Raw genomic sequence first — 18,959 nt, 5'->3', positions numbered from 1 at the left:
AAAAATCATTCTCACACAAATGAACGATAATTGACGCTTTTGTCAACCTATAAAATGAACTCAAACAGTAATGATTTCCATTTCTATTCATATTGGTGTTTAGATCGAATTATATGATGAATGTCCTCGGGGGTCATCGGGATAGTTAAGTAAATGGCGTCTTGCTAAAATGCGCGCAACATTCTGGTACACATGATTTAATCCGAATATTTACAATTGTTTATCTTAGACTTTTTATAAATTGGATATATGTTTTTGTATGTTATTGATCACATATAAGAATTTAAGTCAAATCGTTTAACATGAATTTGACAGATAATGTCCTTTTAATCACTGTATACTGTATCAACCACAATATGTTTAATGATCTTATATTCTATTGTGTGAATCTGAGTAAAATTATTCAATATAAAGACACATTTTTTTTTCATTTTAAATAGAGGGCTAATATAAATATACTTGCATAAATTCTTCCACTATTCGCAATTGCTGGAAAAGAAACTTGCTGTATAATAGCTCCATTCTTGTTGATTGAAACATCCTTATTGAAGAACACTTTTTTCTCCGTCCTAGTTCTTTTGTTTTCTGTGATGGAGTAGTCATAACTTAATATCAGTTTTGCTTTTTCCTTGGTGTGTTTTATCCGGCTGCCGTCAGATTTTTCTATCTTGACCTACAATTATAATCAATGAACATATATTAGGATATATTCCAGTTTGCCATTTTTTGTTATCAGACACATATATTGTTTTCAACAAGAGACTGTGAAGAGCATTGTCGTGCATTTGAATCATCTTGCAAAGTTGATCGATTGAGCATATCAAAGACAAAAATTTTCGACGCTATAAGTGAAGAATACTGGTAGTTCAGATATAGCTCAAGCTTTGCAGTATGAATAACAAAGACAACCACAAAACAAAAGTCAACGTTTGATACGTGGAATAAAAACACTGTTACTCTTGAAATATTCTTCGTGTAGGCATCCGAAGAGATACCCTTGTTTAGTTTCATGACTTACGAAACCCTCTGCACGTCTCTAAGAAGTTACTTTAGGAACCTCGATATTTGCTAGTGCAAAACAACAAAAGACTAATCATCTTTAAATTGCAGTTTATGAATAATATCCATAAGTGAAATAAAGTTCTTGCATCTGTTATAATGATATGATAATTTTTGTCATTGAGAAAAATCTGTTCCTTGCAAAATTTGATGAAAGATATGCAAGTTGAAGTCTATCTTACCCGTGCACGAGTAGACAACCATATGATTAACGTTGTCTTTGTTTCTATATTCAACTTACTATTATGGTATATGTTAATCCAGGTTTGAAGGTTGAAGGGATACCAGGAGAAAATCTTGCCTTCCACGGGTCGCTTTCGAAACGAAAGTACTCAGTATCGTTAGCCTCTTTTCCAGTTATTGTCTCGTTTACTTTCGCAAATATTTTGTAATTTTCTCCAAATTGAGGATATAAATCCCAGGTAGAAATCCTTACGTCAACCTTTCCATGTATCTGTCAAAACAAATATTCAGCAAGTTGTAAATCATTTCGATGAACGATTTGCAAGAAAAAAAATATCTTCAGATTTTTTCCCTTTTTTGGCCCCAATCAATGTATTCATAAATGTATTCATTTTAAAATTTACTTCGCTATTTCGCTCAAAATAGATAGATATCATTTATGAAATGTTACCTTGCTTTTTCGTTCCTGTGAAAATATCTTTTGTTAACTGTTACATTGTAAGTACATTCAAGATAGGAATAGTTTGTGAAATGTTACCCTGACACTTCGATGCAGATGATATATTTTGTTACCTTTATGTTTCATTTCAGAAAGATCTTTTATGTGAAATGTCACCTTTTTACTTCGTTCCGGATATATATATTTTGTAAACTGTTACCTTAGTTTCTTGTTCCATTTATATATCATTTGTGAAATTTACCTTTATTTATCGTTCCAGATAGATATATTTTGTACACTATTAGCTTGATATATCGATCAAAAAAGATATTTTAATTGAATTTTTACCTCGGTATTTCGTTCCAGACATATACTCTTTATGTGAAATATAACGACCCAGACAAATATCCTTTTGGAAATGGTACATTGGTTTTTTGTTCAAAATAGTGATTTTTAGAAACTGTGTACTTGATATGTCGCTCCAGATAGATGTCTTTCGAGAAAAATAACCTTAATATTTCTTTATATAACTGTTGTCTTTGTGTTTCGTTCTAAATAAACGTTTTGTAAAATGTGACATTGATTTTTGTGCCAGGTAAATACATTTTGTTATCTTGATATTTCGTTCTAAGTATATCGTTTTTAATTGTTACTTTGACATATCGTTTCATTGATATTTTGTTCCAAAAAGATATCTTTTGTGAAATGTTCCTTTTATAATTCGTTTCAGATAGATTTCTTTTGTGAAATATTATTTTGATATTTCGTTCGAGATAAAAAAAAAAATGTGGATGTTACCTTGATATTCCTTTCCAGATAGATATCCTTTACCCAGCTAGAAGAGCTTTTGATTTGTATAACAGCGATGCCTTCAACTGGTTTTCCAAAAGTGTATCTGTAACGATAAATCATGATGGTGAGAGAGCGCACAATTTTGGTTCACACTTCCTTACAAATAATATGTGTGCTTTATTAAAGTGTAGAAAATACCATCCCATAATTTACTCTAATGTTAATTCAAATAAAGAAATCGCAAATAAAAGTAAAATATTCAGTTTTTAACTTTATTAAATTCACAAAGGTTTCAAAAATAGACAAGAGAAAAAAATTGGTAATGTTTAAGAAGACATAAAGAGTAACATGAATTTAATCTAAATAAAAAAAAATATATAAAGATTATATCTTATAGTTGTTTTTACCTTATAAACTATGAGGCAACTATGGGTTTGTTCTTCAGTTTATTTCTTAATTATTTTTCTGTTTGCCTTCTATATCTCTTTTCTTATTAAAAGTATGAGTGAGTGTTTTAAATAATTGTACATTCGATCAATCGTTTAAATCCTTTCAAATAATAGAATTAAAGCTGAAACATACAATTTCAAATATATTTTTTTTTCTCGAATTACTTAGATGCTATAAGATAGACAAGTACATCTAATTATTAAGGGTATTCGTATGCTCTATACCATTTTAACATAGGTAACCATTATATTTGTCCAAATAATGAAGAAACTATGTTGATTCTAATAGGACAATTACACCATTTATATAGGTTGAAGCGCACGAAATTACCGTTGGTATGTTTGGCTATTCCCGCTTTCTCCTCATAAATTATGCACACTACATTTCCATATTTAAAAATAATCTAAATACTAATTGTAGGGTAAAGTAATGTTTGAATAACAATTTACAATCAAATTTATGTAAGACGCTAAAATATATACACTCTATTAGGATAAAAATGAAAATAACGAGAATGCGAACAGTAAATGTATGCGCATGTGTAAAAGGTATATTGTGTTAATTAGAACACGGCTTTGTTTCAAAAGCGAAATAAGGACTTCTTATTAGAATGAGGGACATAAATAAAAATACCTTTATTTATTTTTTAAATATTTCTTATTTCTAACTGTACCATATTGTCGCATGTTGATCATTCATATATACCGTTTTTACCAAACATAGAATTTTTCGTTTGTTTGTGTAATTTATACGTGTTTCTCGTTTCTCGTTTTTTATATAGATTAGACCGTTGGTTTTCCCGTTTGAATACTTTTACACTAGTAATTTTGGGGCCCTTTATAGTTTATTGTTCGGTGAGAGCCAAGGCTCCGTGTTGAAGACCGTACATTGACATATAATGGTTTACTTTTATAAATTGTTTTGTGGATGGAGCTTTGTCTCATTGGCACTCACACCACATCTTCTATATCTATGACTATTTCTAAGTAGTTATTTTTATCTAGTGCTTTTTTAATGTATCAAAAAGAAGCTTAAAAGAATATGTGTTTCATGACTTACATTGCCGTTACTCTTATGACAAAGTCATTGTCTTCCTTTAGGGGTGGATTAAGTAGTGAAACTTTTACTTCAAACTTTGGTAGCTCTACAAGTTAAATAGATCATTCAGAATAGAATTAAATTGTTTCAGCAATATATTACGCCTTTCATCAATCGATCAATACTCAATTGAGTATTCACTCAAACATTAATTGGACGATTCTCGTTGTTTCGTCAATAAAGCAAAAGGTATGTTCTTTTATCTAATACCTGTTTTTGGAAAGAAAAAATACCACATATAGGCTTTATTAATGTTTTGCTTTTAGACGATACTACGTCACTTTTTCTGGCATCAAGAACAAAATGCAATAAACAGACAAAATTAAATTAATCAGTTTACTAAAAAGGAATCAACATCCATCATCTGGTTTTCAGCAAAAACATTGATTTCAATCACCATACCTACACAACGTCCTTAATTTTTGCAAATATTATTACGTTATAATTTTTTAGTATTATAACAATAAGTAGGTGTGGTATTCCTGACTATGAGACAACTGTCTACTAGAGTCAAAATATCGTGGAAGTAAACAATTTTACGTGCTTTAACTCATACTTTATAGTCAGCTATAAAAGGCTCCGAAATAAAATAAAAATGAGTCAATTAAAAAGGAAAGCCGTTTATCCTGTCTCACATGACAAAGTTTGTCGTAATCTTCATGTGTATCTTATTAAGATTTGTACATCGGTAAAGTGTTGTTGACTTTTACATCACACAACGATTCACGGAAAACAAATATACATATTTGCGTTTGATTTTATTGCATGTCAGTATTCCGGTTGTTTTCCTCTTATAGATGATGAGTTTCCCTCGGTTTTAGTTTGTTACCCGGATTTATTTTTCTCACAATCGATTTGTGACTTAAGAACATCGGTATACTACTATTGCCTTTAAATATAACAGACAGCAATCAACGACCAATGGAATCGTGTTAATATATAAACTCATCATAGATATCAGGACAAAATTTTGTATATACGCCAGACGCGCGTTTCGTCTACAAAAGACTCATCTGTGACGCTCGAATCCCAAAAGGTTAAAAAGGTCAAATTAAGTACGAAGTTGAAGAGCATTGAGGGCCAAAATTCCTAAAAGTTTTGCCAAATCCAGCTAAAGGTAATCTATGCCTGAGGTAGAAAAGCCTTAGTATTTAAAAACTTCTAAATTTTGTAAACAGTTAATCTATAAATATAACCATATCAATGATAATTCATGTCAGCACAAAAAGTGCTGACTACTGGGCTGGTGATACCCTCGGGGAAATAAATCTCCACCAGCAGTGACATATTTATAACGTATTTTAAGGCATTAGTTTATAATAGTTTTGAACAATATTTCCTGTAAATAATATGTAGAAATGGAGGATTAGAAATAAGTTGATATGTTGAATAGTATTTGATATTGCTGTGCATTTATGTTTCTGTTATTTATAAGCCTATTATGTAACACAAGAAATGATAAAATGAATTATTAAATGGTACTTTACATAAGTCTACTTAAGAATCAACAAATCTTTCTACAATAATATGTTGACGAATTTTGATATTGTTAAAAAATGAATATTTGAACTCCCTCAGCCAAAATAAACCCTTGATGGATTTGGGTATTTTTTTTTCAATTTTTGTTTGTTATATAACTCTTCAAATATTAGACTTTGAACATTCCCGATGAAGATAAATCCATTAAACTTGTTTCGGATACATTAGATTAGGGGTATTGTTTCCATTTTGAAATAGGTCTACATAGGAAATCATGTGTTTACGTGAATTTTAGAACATGAAATGCAACATTTAAATTAGGTACAAAATAACTGACTAAAAGAGACTTAGGTTTTGTGGTAAATATCAGAAGGTCCAGAGCTAAATGGATTTAATGTGATAAAAGCAGTTGGTGTCGTATTTAATGTCACGTTGACGACTTCAATACAATGGTCTTTCTGCAAATAGATCTGGATCAATATGAATATGAGGAATTAAGAGGGTGTCCATTGACTTGTTTAGCCATGGCGTTGTCAGTATATTTTCGATCTATGAATTTGACTGTCCCTCTGGTATCTTTGGTCCCTCTTTCCATTATCTGAAGATGTGTTAAAGATAGTACAATGTATAAATAACCTTACCGTACTCCTCAACAGCAAACGTTTTTGTTTCTTCTGATCCCTGTGAAAATAGTTTGTTTTAGATATATTATGATTGCTTCAAGTACTACTAAAACAAATGTTTGAACAAAACACAGTTCATCATCTCTCATATATTGACACTGTACAATTATGTGTATACTTATATGATTAATTTTTAAAATATTCGAGCTTCTTATGTAAACCGAATAATTGTTCATAAACGTCGATTGTTCAAAAGAATATGCAATATTCTTAAATGTCTGTATAACTGACTAATCTGTCTTGTGATCTTTTAAATATCCAAGTGATCTGATGTTTTTTACGCATGGGTGGTTTTCAAGACTTTATACAAAGTACATGATAATGTATCCCAAAATTAGCTAAGGAACTTACAGACTGTGACACTTGTATCCGCCAATCACCAAGTTTCGTCACAGATGATAGTTGCAAAAATCCGCCAAAAACTCCATAATCGTCAGTCACTTTCAAATATTGTTTTACACGATTACCCAAAGTATCCTGGAAAGAATATACAAAAATGCATCTGATAACATTTAATGATCAATGTACAGTTTTTATTTGTACGTAGAACAGGTTCATGAAGAAAATCTTAGTAGTAATCACATTCGTAGATCTATGATGAATAGTAATTTATAACTATTATAACATCTGGCAATCGGTATGATTGCTATGCTTTGAATTAACCTCCATTTATGACGGTCGAGATCAAAAGTTTGAATGCCCAAGTATCAAATTTAGTCAAGAGTAGTTTACCAATGATCAAATCTTTTTTTCATGAGAAATTTTCAAGGCATCTTACATTCATAAATGTATTATCGAATTTACACTGATTGGAAAGCCAAACTAATTAGGCAAAAAATAATAGTGTTCGTCATGCTCAGATGTCAGAAAATATCCCATTTTTTATTATTATTGTAGGATGTTATTTTATTTCGATTTGATAAGTGATATTCACAACAGTTCATAGATAGACCATTTCAAAGTCGACTTTTTCAAAATGCCATAAATGATAACACCACGGTGTTTAGTAAATGTTTTGCAATGTCGGATTGATTATTCAAACATTATAATTGATGGGTTTGTTTTAATATCTTCAACTCTTTTTAAATTAAAACTATTTTAAGGTTAGTGTACACAACAGTATAAAATGCTCTCGTATGTTATAAACACATGCTATAGAAAAAAGACAAAAATAATGAACCTATCCAAAAAAGAATATCAATATATAATCATAGTTATTATAAAAGTTTAAGTTCATAAGACAGATCTATGGACATGGGCAAATGCAATTTATCTGTTTCAAAGAAATCAAGAAATTTGATATACATGATGATTTTATCAAAACCATCATTGAACATTTTGAACTTTTTGTACACGAAAAGTTATATGTTGACATGATCCTGGGTCCGTATGCATAAAGCTACTTAAGTTAAGATTTTCCTTAGTAAACACTTAAGTTAAGGACACTCCGCCCTTTTATCTAAGTGGTATGCATAAAAAATCTTAAACTAAGTATTTCCTCAGTAAAATCTTAGTTGTGTTAAGTCACGCCCACAAAACTTAAGTGGTATGCATAAAACTCCTTATACTTAGGAAACGCCTAAGACAATACTTAAGTCTAAGGTACCTATAGAGCTACCTTAAATTTTCAAAAATAGTTAAAAATCAGTCGAAAGTATGCGTTTTTTTTAGAACATTAATAGGTTACTTACAATTTAATTGATAAAAAACTATATCAGTAATAAAATAAATATTATTCGTTTATTTATTGCTAAATATTAACGATCATCGTGATGTTCTTCAAATCACGTATAATCAACAAATCAAGATATACAGTGGGTAGTTATATATTCTATTCCCAATCTCGTTGTTATGTATACCGAAAAGTACTCAGTTTTTACACTCGTGTAATTCATGGTACTATTTTTCTTTTGTTTACTCTGTACGTGCACGTTTTTTTTAATTGTTAAAGTACACCGCGCGGTATCAATTGTAACCGTTAGTTTAAACAGTATCAAAGAATGAAGAGAGAGCATGCAAAACCACATTTCTATATGTGTGTTAGTGTATGTGGTGGGGGAGAAGCGCATTTGAATTTTCAATTTAGTTATATTCTAAAGATGTAGGGCTGGCATACCCTAAAAAATCACTTACAGGGACAACATCGAAAAGTTTTAAAACTTACCAAGAGGTTGATTTCTTTCATAAAGGGGGAGTATGGACCTCCATTTTGTTGACACAATAAGGTTGATTGTTTAGAATCACTGTTACGACAGTAAGAAGTCCACACTGCTACACCCCATGGAATTCGACGTTTATATAAGGTATTTATGATACCTTACTCGTATTAATTTCTTTTCTTCATATTTCCTTATATATTCAGTGAGAAATATTGCTAAGTACGTAAAGGTGTGGAGAATATACTTAATGTAATAATTGGTTTTAGTAAAGATTGTAGGATTTAGTTTGTATATAGATTTCTGCATGGAAAATAATCTACCCTCCACCTTTTTTTTTGGTAAAAAAGAAGTGATAAAAATGTTCATTTCACCTCAAAATAGTTTTTTTATAACCATAAGCAAATGTAAGCAAGGGGTCTGGAAAGGAAGATGGCAGCGCATAATCAGCTGAACGATAAAGTAAAAATTTTATTGAAAAAAGTGATTTGTAAAATTATTTGTTAGCACATGCTTACAATGCTACACTCAGTCTTGGGCTACGCCATCGAGTCCTTGAACATGTTTTGTTTAAGTTTAAAACATATTGTTGTCTCCAGAAAATATTACAACCATGAAAGATAATTAAAGATTAAGTACAGGAAAGTTTTGGATTACCGAAATATGTTTCTTCCAATGCTCATCCGTCAAAACATCCAACCTTAAAAAGTGTTGTTTTATATGCGCTAATTGTAGATCATTATACTATGTTACGTTCTATTGAATTGTTTTACTTACCAATATCAATTTAACCCCAGCTCTTTGAAATAAAAGCATGTAGTAATCAATAAATTTAAATAGTCATAACAAACTTTTACACGGATGAGTACATGTGATGAGCTAAAATATATCATACGGTAACGAAAGGGAGGTTCCGATTTAAATATTCCTTAGTTAAGTGAAGACTTAAGTAAGTTTATGCATACCACTTAATAATTTTACTTAACTAAAGAAATTCTTAGTGAAATCTAAGTTTAAGGAATGCTTAAGTTAAGATGTTTTATGCATACGGCCCCTGGTCTACATGTTGCATCCTTCATCAGAATCATCTATCAGATTAGGCTATACCTTGCTTTATTCACGTAATATTGAGGTATTTAAGCAAATATGTACTTACAAAGATTACAACGTCTAATGGATGTTCGACTACTTTAAGTGAAGGTTTAAGTCCAAATACTCTAAACTGGACTAAAATAACAAAATTGATAAAAAAAAATGATATGTAGAAATTGTGTTGCATGAATGGCAACAGACAACTTAACACTTGACAACGACAAACGACAACACATGTTGACAAACCATATAGCCAGCTGAGTGAAACATATGTACTGATAAAAGACTGTCGATATGCATTCCGAGGGTGTCACCAACCCAGTGTTCAGCACTTCGGTATTGACGTGAATATCAATTATATGGTCATTTTTATAAATTTCCTGTTTACAAAAGTATGAATTTTTCGAAATACTAAGATTTTCTTATTCCAGGAAGAGGTTACTCAGACGTATCGGAATCTTGGGTCTTCAATGCTCTTCAACTTTGTACTTGTTGGCTGTATAGCTTATGAGTCTTATGTAGACTTATGTAACTATTTATGGTAAATGTTTTTTGGCAATTCATCTAATTTTTCAAGACCTTTGCTTGAATGTGCTTTGTGTTTTTGTGTTACTAAGAGCATTTATTGCACATTGTTACTTTTTTTTTACCTGTGTCTTATATCATACTATAACAACAGAGTGTTTGATGTCTTGTACTGAATCAAGATATTTGTTAGATAATTGCATTACAATAATTAGTATTTTTGAATAATTCCAAATTCATTATAGTGTCATACCTTTGTCACCCGGCTTGTAAACTGGTCGGTCTGTTTGTATAAATAGTGAAGAATTCTTCCCATCTATTCGAATATTATGAAAAGTTTTATGAAAAACTAGACTTCCAGTACATATGATATCAAGTTGAAATCCGCTTGCTGGCACTGTATTATCTGGAATCTAATAATATTAAATGTTATAAAAATACAATATTATACAAACAGATTATCCATTGATACCTTTTAATTGTCAAAATCTCTTAATTTTTAATAATGAATTTGCTTTGATCTGCTACAAAAATCTCCAAATCAAGGCACATGATTTTATCATGCAATATACGATGTAGGTTAACAATGAGGGTCGGTTGAAAACAAAACTTTACGACAAAAGAGATGATTTCAGCTTTCCAATTGTGAACTTTCCATTTTTAAGTAGCAACATTCCAGCAGCACCTGCATACGGGGTATATATCTCCCAATTGATACGATATTCCCGTGCTTGCATTTCCTATCATGATTTTCTTGATAGAGGTTTGCTGCTCACAAGGAAGCTATTAAACCAAGAGTTCCAAATGGTGAAGTTGAAATCATCCCTTCGTAAATTTTACGGACGCCATCACGAGTTGGTTGACCGTTATGGAATAACCGTTTCACAAATGATATCGGATATGTTCCTTACGTCGTAACTACAATCCCCTTCCCTTTCATGAATATGACCTACCGAATTAGACTATTTACCGGATTTGTAATCACTTAAGCAACACGACGGGTGCCACATGTGGAGCAGGATCTGCTTTCCCTTCCGGAGCACCTGAGATCACCCCTAGTTTTTGGTGGGGTTCGTGTTGTTTATTCTTTAGTTTTCTATGTTGTGTCGTGTGTACTATTGTTTTTCTGTTTGTCTTTTTTATTTTTAGCCATGGCGTTGTCAGTTTGTTTTAGATTTATGAGTTTGACTGTCCCTTTGGTATCTTTTGTCCCTCTTTAATTTTATCATCGGTATAAGGACATCATTCGTAAATATAGCTCAGCAAGCAGACTTCTTATACGTTCAGGTATTTCACATCCAATATTTTATGGAAATATTCTTTATAAAGTACAAAAATGTCAGTCTTCACCTCAGAAGTTAAAAAAACCTTTAAATAGACTTATTAAGAAGGGATATAGTTACGATACTGTTGCCAGGTGACTAAAGATTGCATACTTTGGCGTTAATATTGATTCACTTATAGGGTCTTTGCATCGGAACTAAATATTTATTTAAAAACCAGTTGTTGGCATGACACGGGTTATGTTCTTCTCATATATGTTATGATGGTATGGTACTAAATCCCTCACGGGTAGGATTGTGCCTGATATTCATATGATGAAGATATAATTTTTCAATCAGTTTAATTTCTGAATTGGCTAGAGGTATAGGGGGAGGGTTGAGATCTCATAAACATGTTTAACCCCGCCGCATTTTTGCGCCTGTCCCAAGTCAGGAGCCTCTGGCCTTTGTTAGTCTTGTATTATTTTAACTTTTAGTTTCTTGTGTATAATTTGGAGTTTAGTATGGCGTTCAGTATCACTGAACTAGTATATATATTTGTTAAGGGGCCAGCTGAAGGACGCCTCCGCGTGCGGGAATTTCTCGCTGCATTGAAGACTTGTTGGTGACCTTCTGCTGTTGTCTGCTCTATGGTCGGGTTGTTGTCTCTTTGACACATTCCCCATTTCCATTCTCAATTTTAAACATGTGTGCTCTGAAAATATGGATATGTTTAACGCTATTTGTTTGATAACAAAAACGGAATTAAAAGCTGTCTTGTTTATCATATCATTCCTTCGATGATACCGGAAGAATTGTATAACTAAAAGAATGACGAATTGCCTATTTTAAAAAAAAACATGTACAATTTTTTAAAGAGTTAACAACACTTTTTAAAGGAAATAGAATAAAATCTGTTTGAGATAACGAAAAAGTAATAACGCAAATTTGTATCTACCATATTTTTGCCTAATGTTTTATCAATAACGCCTTTCATCGCCAGTACATTACCTACACTGTGTGGGTACATAATGTGCTTCGTAAGGAACAAAGGTTACTAAATAATAAAAACCTATAACATTTATAGAAAAACCTTATCCTCAAAGCAACATTACTTATTTAACATTGCAATTTAACTTCATACATAATATGAACAGTTTAATAACGGGAATAGAAACATAACCTTTAATAAAGAAATAAATCATGACCTCAGGTAAAGGGGAAACCGCTACATTTCGGAAAGGGGAAAATCAGTATCTTATGTAAAGAGGAAAACCGTTACCTTACGTAACGGGGAAACCATTTCCATGAAGGAGAAACCCATTACCTTGAAGGGAAAAACCTTTATCTTACGTAAGGAGGAAACCATTACCTTGAAAGGAAAAACCGTTACCTAACGTAAAGGGGAGACCATTACCTGGAAGGGGAAACCCGTTACCTAACGTAAAGGGGAGACTATTACCTGGAAGGGGAAAACCCGTTACCTAACGTAAAGGGGAGACCATTACCTTGAAAGGAAAACCGTAATCTAAAGTATAGGAGAAACATTACCTTAAGTTTGATAAATTCCGGTTTTCCTAGACATTAAATAATGTTAAACAATTCACTAAATAACACATAATTATGTTATAGCATAAATAATGTTAAACAATACACTAAATAACACATAATTATGTTATAGCATAAATAATGTTAAACAATACACTAAATAACACATAATTATGTTATAGCATAAATAATGTTAAACAATACACTGAATAACACATAATTATGTTATAGCATAAATAATGTTAAACAATACACTAAATAACACATAATTATGTTATAGCATAAATAATGTTAAACAATACACTAAATAACACATAATTATGTTATAGCATAAATAATGTTAAACAATACACTAAATAACACATAATTATGTTATAGTATAAATAATGTTAAACAATACACTAAATAACACATAATTATGTTATAGCATAGATAATGTTAAACAATACACTAAATAACACATAATTATGTTATAGTATAAATAATGTTAAACAATACACTAAATAACACATAATTATGTTATAGTATAAATAATGTTAAACAATACACTAAATAACACAATTATGTTATAGTGTAAATAAAGTAATCATAGAATTGATTGTGTAAGAAGAGATATTTATGTGATTGTATTACTTTGCTTTGGTTGAAACAGATATATATTTTCCAAATTTCTCTTCATTTCGAAGACTTGGCTATAAAATATTGGAATTCCTAATAAAGCCTAAACACTGTAATCCTTAGTAAGCACTAAACATTATTATAGCTATAAATGAAAACTTAACTTTTTTGTGAAGTATTGGCGGACGCAAACAAGATTGTTCATGAAATTAGGTCAAATGTCTTGCAGCAACACGAGGGAGACACCAATGAAAAAAACATATAAATCAAATTAGAACATCACGTCCAGAAACTAATACGACGAAAGAATAAACAAAATTCTACGGAATACTACTTAGGAAACCCAATATAAATCAACGCCAACTCTAGATAAAAACGAAGATAAGTCTAACTTAGGAAACGTGCAAAAAATTGCAGTTGGTCTAAACGTTTAAATATGCGCTAACCTTCACTCTAACCTGAAGCAATAGTGTAACATCACAACATAGAAATATACACTATAAAATATTGATTGCAATGTTTAACTTAATCAAAATATATATTGACAAAAACAGGTGAACATACAGTGAACGAATAAATTTGATCTATGACACAATGGTATACTGTAACGTTACCAATCGCATAATTGATTATTTTTCTTGAATTGTATTCACTTTTATGAAAGCCATAAAGGTTATAATAATAATAATACGGTTCAATTGACTATTGAATTTTACACAATACCAATATTTGTCATGCCTTTTAGTGCTATCGAGTTTGGGTCTCATCTTTTAGTGCAATCGAGTTTAGGTCATATCTTTAAGTTCTATCTAGTCTGGGTCTTATGTTTTAGTACTTTCGAGTTTGGGTCATATAAATTAGTGCTATCGAGTTTGGGTCATATCTTTTACTCCTATCGATTTCGAATCATATCTTTTACTGTAATCAAGCTTTGGTCATATCCTTAAGAGCTATCAAATTTAGGGCATATATTTTGATACGTTCGAGTTTGGGTTATATCTTTTACTGCTATCGAGTTTAATTTTATTAATTACCTGGTTTTCCACGGAAACTTCTGGAAGCTCCTGCAATAGTTTTTAAACTGCTTGTTTTAAAGAGTGTTACAATGTTTAACTTTTCTGGTAACCTCATAAAAACTGTTATAGCTACATCAATGTCTATACCTATCCTTATAGTCTTTGGAACTGTAACCATATAAGTACAGCTACAAAATATAAAAAAAAGATAACTTCCAATCAAGTTTTTGTGTAAAAAATACTTTTATGTCTGTTTATTTTGTTCACACATCGTTGTCAATTTAAACGAATTTTATGCGATTGTAATACAAGTAAGAGGTTTAGCTTTCATTAAACCAAGGATTTATCCACCATTTTCTAGATAGAAAAATGCATGAACCAAGTTAGGAATATGACAATCATTATCCATTCGTTTAATGTGTTTGAGCTTTTGATTTTGTCATTTGATAAAGGACTTTCCGTTTTGAATTTTCCTAAGATTTCGGTATTTTTGTGATTTTACATTTTTTACAGAGTTGAATTAATACTTAACAAAATTTGAAAGACTTACTTTTGTGATTTGCTGTACATTGGCAGGAAAAGAAGAAACAAAACTGTCCATTGCATAGTTGTCGTTTACCTCGTTAAGGCTATATCAATCTGCAATGAAAAGACTTTTTTCAAATCATTTGTTCCTCTCCTCGTGGGATCATAAAAGATTTTCGAAAGATACCAGAGGGACAGTCAAACTCATAAATCGAAAATAAACTGACAACGCCATGGCTACATGTTAAAATGAAGAAGACAAACAAACAAACAATAGTACACATGACACAACATAGAAAACTAAAAGAATAAACAATACGAACCCCACTAAAAACTAGGGGTGATCTCAGGTGCTCCGGAAGGGTAAACAGATCCTGCTCCACATGTGGCACCCGTCGTGTTACTTATGTTATAACAAATCCGATAAATAGTCTTATTCGGTAGGTCACATTCATGAAAGGGAATAAAGTAGTCTTGTGAAGAGGGAAATAAGGAACTTGTCAAAGGAGTAGGTTCAGTAAGACCCCTTTTTGGCCCCAAAATAAAGCAGTTTTAGAAAATTGTGAAAATCTAATCTTTAAGCTATATTTTGAAAAGTAAAATGCTTCTGCTACATATATATAAGCTGTTTTTGCCACATACAATGCACAAATATCGCGTTCTAGATAGCATCATTAAGTCATGATAAATTACTGAAATCTTCAAAATTTTAGAATTTTGGTTAATTTTTAGACGGTTTCCGCATTCGTGTTCATTCATAATATTCAAATGTAAGTTGTATTTGATGATAATACAAAACATATATAAAGGTTGAGGATGAACACGGATGCGGCCACTTTCATTTTTGACAAAAACCATCTGAAAAGTGACGTTTTTTGGCATATTTGATGGATTTTTCATATTTAAGCTTGAATCCGAGCGTTTTTAATGACTAAATCAGTTAAAATCTTTCACATAAACTAATCGAATCAATTGCAATAGACACTTAAGTGTTGAAAAAGTGTCCAAAAACTTTCGTTAGATGAACCTGAAATTTGAGGCCAAAATCGGCCCTTACCGGACCTACTCCTTTGTGAAAATAATAAAGATTTTTGTTTTAAATAAATCAAATAACTCGTCCATTTGATTTCTGTTTTAAATCTCTTTTTGTCTTCTTTATAATGTTGCTTGTAATTGGCTACTGCTCCCTTGGCGTACATTTAAAATTGCAGTTTTTGCTCTCTCTTCACATTTTTTGGCCAAAACAATTATAAAAAATAAAAAATACGAAATTGGAAGAAAACACTGACCAACTACTAATATACGACTGTAGGAAAGATTGATATTGTACTTGTCACTTACAGGGCTTGTACTTCCTATCATGATTTCCTAGATATATTAATCAGTTGAAATCATCCCTTCGTAAATGTTACGGACGCCATCACGAGTTGCTTGACCGTTATGGAATAACTATTTCACACATGATATTGGATATGTTCCTTATGTTGTTACTACAATACCCTTCCCTTTTCACGGCTGTGACTTACCGAATTTGACTTTTTACCGGATTTGAAATAGCATCAGCAACACGACGGGTGCCACATGTGGAGCAGGATCTGCTTACCCTTCCGGAACACCTGAGATGACCCCCATTTTTTGGTGGGGTTCGTGTTGCTTAGTCTTTTGTTTTCTATGTTTTGTCTTCTGTACTATTGTTTGTCTGTTTGTTTTTTTTTTTGTTTTTAGCCATGGCGTTGTCAGTTTATTTTCAATCTAAAAGTTTGACTGTCCTTCAGGTATCTTTCGTCCCTCTTTTATAAAAGCTAGCCTCCTCCTACGTTAACACATTAACGTAATGATCTAATGGGAAAATTGTATTAGTTCTGTCACCATAAACGATAATACTCATATTTCATGATTGAACTTCTGTTGTAATGAAACATTAGTACAGATATCGTAATGTGTAATAGGTGCACTTTATTTGTTTATTCAAAATTTAAAGGTCAAAAGTCTACATAAGCAATCGCCATTTAAATTGGAAGTAAGTTATGAAAAACCGTTTTCATTTTGTGTAATTGTGAAAAAAAAGATGTATTACATCGTTTTCAATATAATGGAATTTGATGCGACTGTATACAATATCACCATACAAGATCACCCCTAGTTTTTTAATGTGGTGCGTGTTGCTTATTTTTAGTTTTCTATGTTGTGGGTACTATTGTTTGTCTGTTTGTCTTTTTCATTTTTAGCCTTGGCGTTGTCAGTTTATTTTCGATTTATGAGTTTGACTGTCCCTTTGGTATCTATCGTCCCTCTTTCATACAAGTGAGAGCACAGATAGCTATAAACCAGGTTTAATCCACCATTTTCTACATAAGAAAACGCATGTACCAAGCAGTTATCCATTCGTTTAATATGTTTGAGCTTTTGATTTTGCCATTTGAGAAGGTACTTTCCGTTTTGGAATTTTTGTCCGGAGTTTTTACAATACTGCACTTGTCAATGAATAAATTAAGATGAAATATTATTCTTGTGCATCCTGTTACGAGGAATTTGCCTCTTTCACCTGAGTAGGGAACACAAAAGCGTAATCTGATATCAGGAAAATAAAATACTGTTGTTTGTCACATTAAACATCAGACATGGCGTTGTCAGTTCATTTTAAATCTATGAGTTTGGATGTACCTTTTGTATTTAAACTTATCGTATATACCAGGATTTTTTTTATTTACGCCAGACGCGCGTTTCATCTACAAAAGACGCATCAGTGACGCTAGAATCCAAAAATATCCCTTTCGACCCTCATTTTGAAGAATCATCAAAATGTCATAACTACGGTCTTAGTCAGACTTAATGCGCTACTGGTGTACTGGATCATAAACCTGATATTTACTAACGTAGAAATTGTCAATATGTTTTATCGTGAATCAAAATTATCGACTTTATTGTAATGGAGAATTACCGAGGATGAGTATAAAAATAATTTTCTGTATTTCAAATAATGGTTGTATGATTGTAAGTTACATGTTAGTATGATAAAATGATAAAATGAATTCATATCGACATCAAACTCCAGTAAGCATTTCTTAAGATTTCGTTAATTCTCAAAAATATAAATAACAAAACAAAATAAATTCAGAAAATGAGTAGACCACTTAAACATGTTTAATATTTTATTGTAATTTTTTAACCAATGCCTAAACACAATAATTGAAAAATACGATTGACTTTATTAATATTTTATGAAATATATACGATCAAATGTGGTACTGTGTATTCATTTATTTTTGTGGGTACCAATGTTCGTTGATTATGGAAAACACGCATGTCCATGCATATTTAATTTCATGGTTTTGCCGAACTGTACGTAAAATCATATAGAAAATATGTCATTCGTTGAACATTGAATTTCTTGGTTCACCTGTACACACAAAATCCACGAAAATTGGTTCTAATGTATATTATTAACCTTTACTGTTTATTCAAGTTTTGCCACAAATAACAATGAATCCACAATAATAAACCTTTACTAGTATTAAGATAAAAAATATCATATCAATAATTTCTCTGAGTAAATACCCATTATCCTATATCATTTTACAAAACGGTAAGTAAGATTGCCAATGATAACAAAATCCACTAATGTTCAAATGAAATTACAGCATGTAAAGGCAACCCTGCTATCTCTAACAATGAGAAAATCTATATCGTAAAGTCGGGTTTAATAATTACATATTACCTAATTTAGGGAATAGATGCATTAAGTTTAAGACCATGTTATCCGGCGCATTATTTTTTATATTTTGTAATATCATTCAATGAAAGGTATCATCCCTCGTTAATATTTAATTTTCATCCGTATATTTCAATGTGAAAATAGAGTGTTATATATCTAATACGTTTTGTATAAATGAAAATAACTTACGAACGTCCTATATGTTAAGTGTGTGCACTTGTTCAAGTCAGACATAAATATGAGCTTTTAATAGAACAAACGGATTCTGCGTGGATGGATACAAACCTTAAACAATGTGTAACTGCAGATGGTAAATCTC

The 18,959-nt window shown here is 31.3% G+C and overlaps 1 protein-coding gene across 2 annotated transcripts in view; it reads right to left on the bottom strand.

Moving 5' to 3' along the window:
- Window positions 1–18,959, bottom strand: part of LOC139513794 (CD109 antigen-like) — a 57,288-nt gene extending 38,329 nt beyond the window's left edge. For both annotated transcript variants that reach the window (XM_071302604.1, XM_071302605.1), the window contains exons 1-12: window positions 18,830–18,959; window positions 14,951–15,039; window positions 14,419–14,588; window positions 12,770–12,795; window positions 10,210–10,369; window positions 9,496–9,566; window positions 6,535–6,660; window positions 6,142–6,181; window positions 3,983–4,067; window positions 2,480–2,576; window positions 1,301–1,513; window positions 464–673 (exon numbers count right to left, since the gene is read on the bottom strand). In XM_071302604.1, coding sequence (XP_071158705.1) covers window positions 464–673; window positions 1,301–1,513; window positions 2,480–2,576; window positions 3,983–4,067; window positions 6,142–6,181; window positions 6,535–6,660; window positions 9,496–9,566; window positions 10,210–10,369; window positions 12,770–12,795; window positions 14,419–14,588; window positions 14,951–15,006 — 1,254 coding nt within the window. In that variant the 5' untranslated portion in view covers window positions 15,007–15,039; window positions 18,830–18,959. The remainder of the gene's footprint in view (window positions 1–463; window positions 674–1,300; window positions 1,514–2,479; window positions 2,577–3,982; window positions 4,068–6,141; window positions 6,182–6,534; window positions 6,661–9,495; window positions 9,567–10,209; window positions 10,370–12,769; window positions 12,796–14,418; window positions 14,589–14,950; window positions 15,040–18,829) is intronic.

This window comes from Mytilus edulis, chromosome 2 (assembly GCF_963676685.1).
Source record: "Mytilus edulis chromosome 2, xbMytEdul2.2, whole genome shotgun sequence".
In the NCBI taxonomy this organism is placed as follows: domain Eukaryota; kingdom Metazoa; phylum Mollusca; class Bivalvia; order Mytilida; family Mytilidae; genus Mytilus; species Mytilus edulis.
This window is presented reverse-complemented; position numbering and strand designations above follow the sequence as displayed.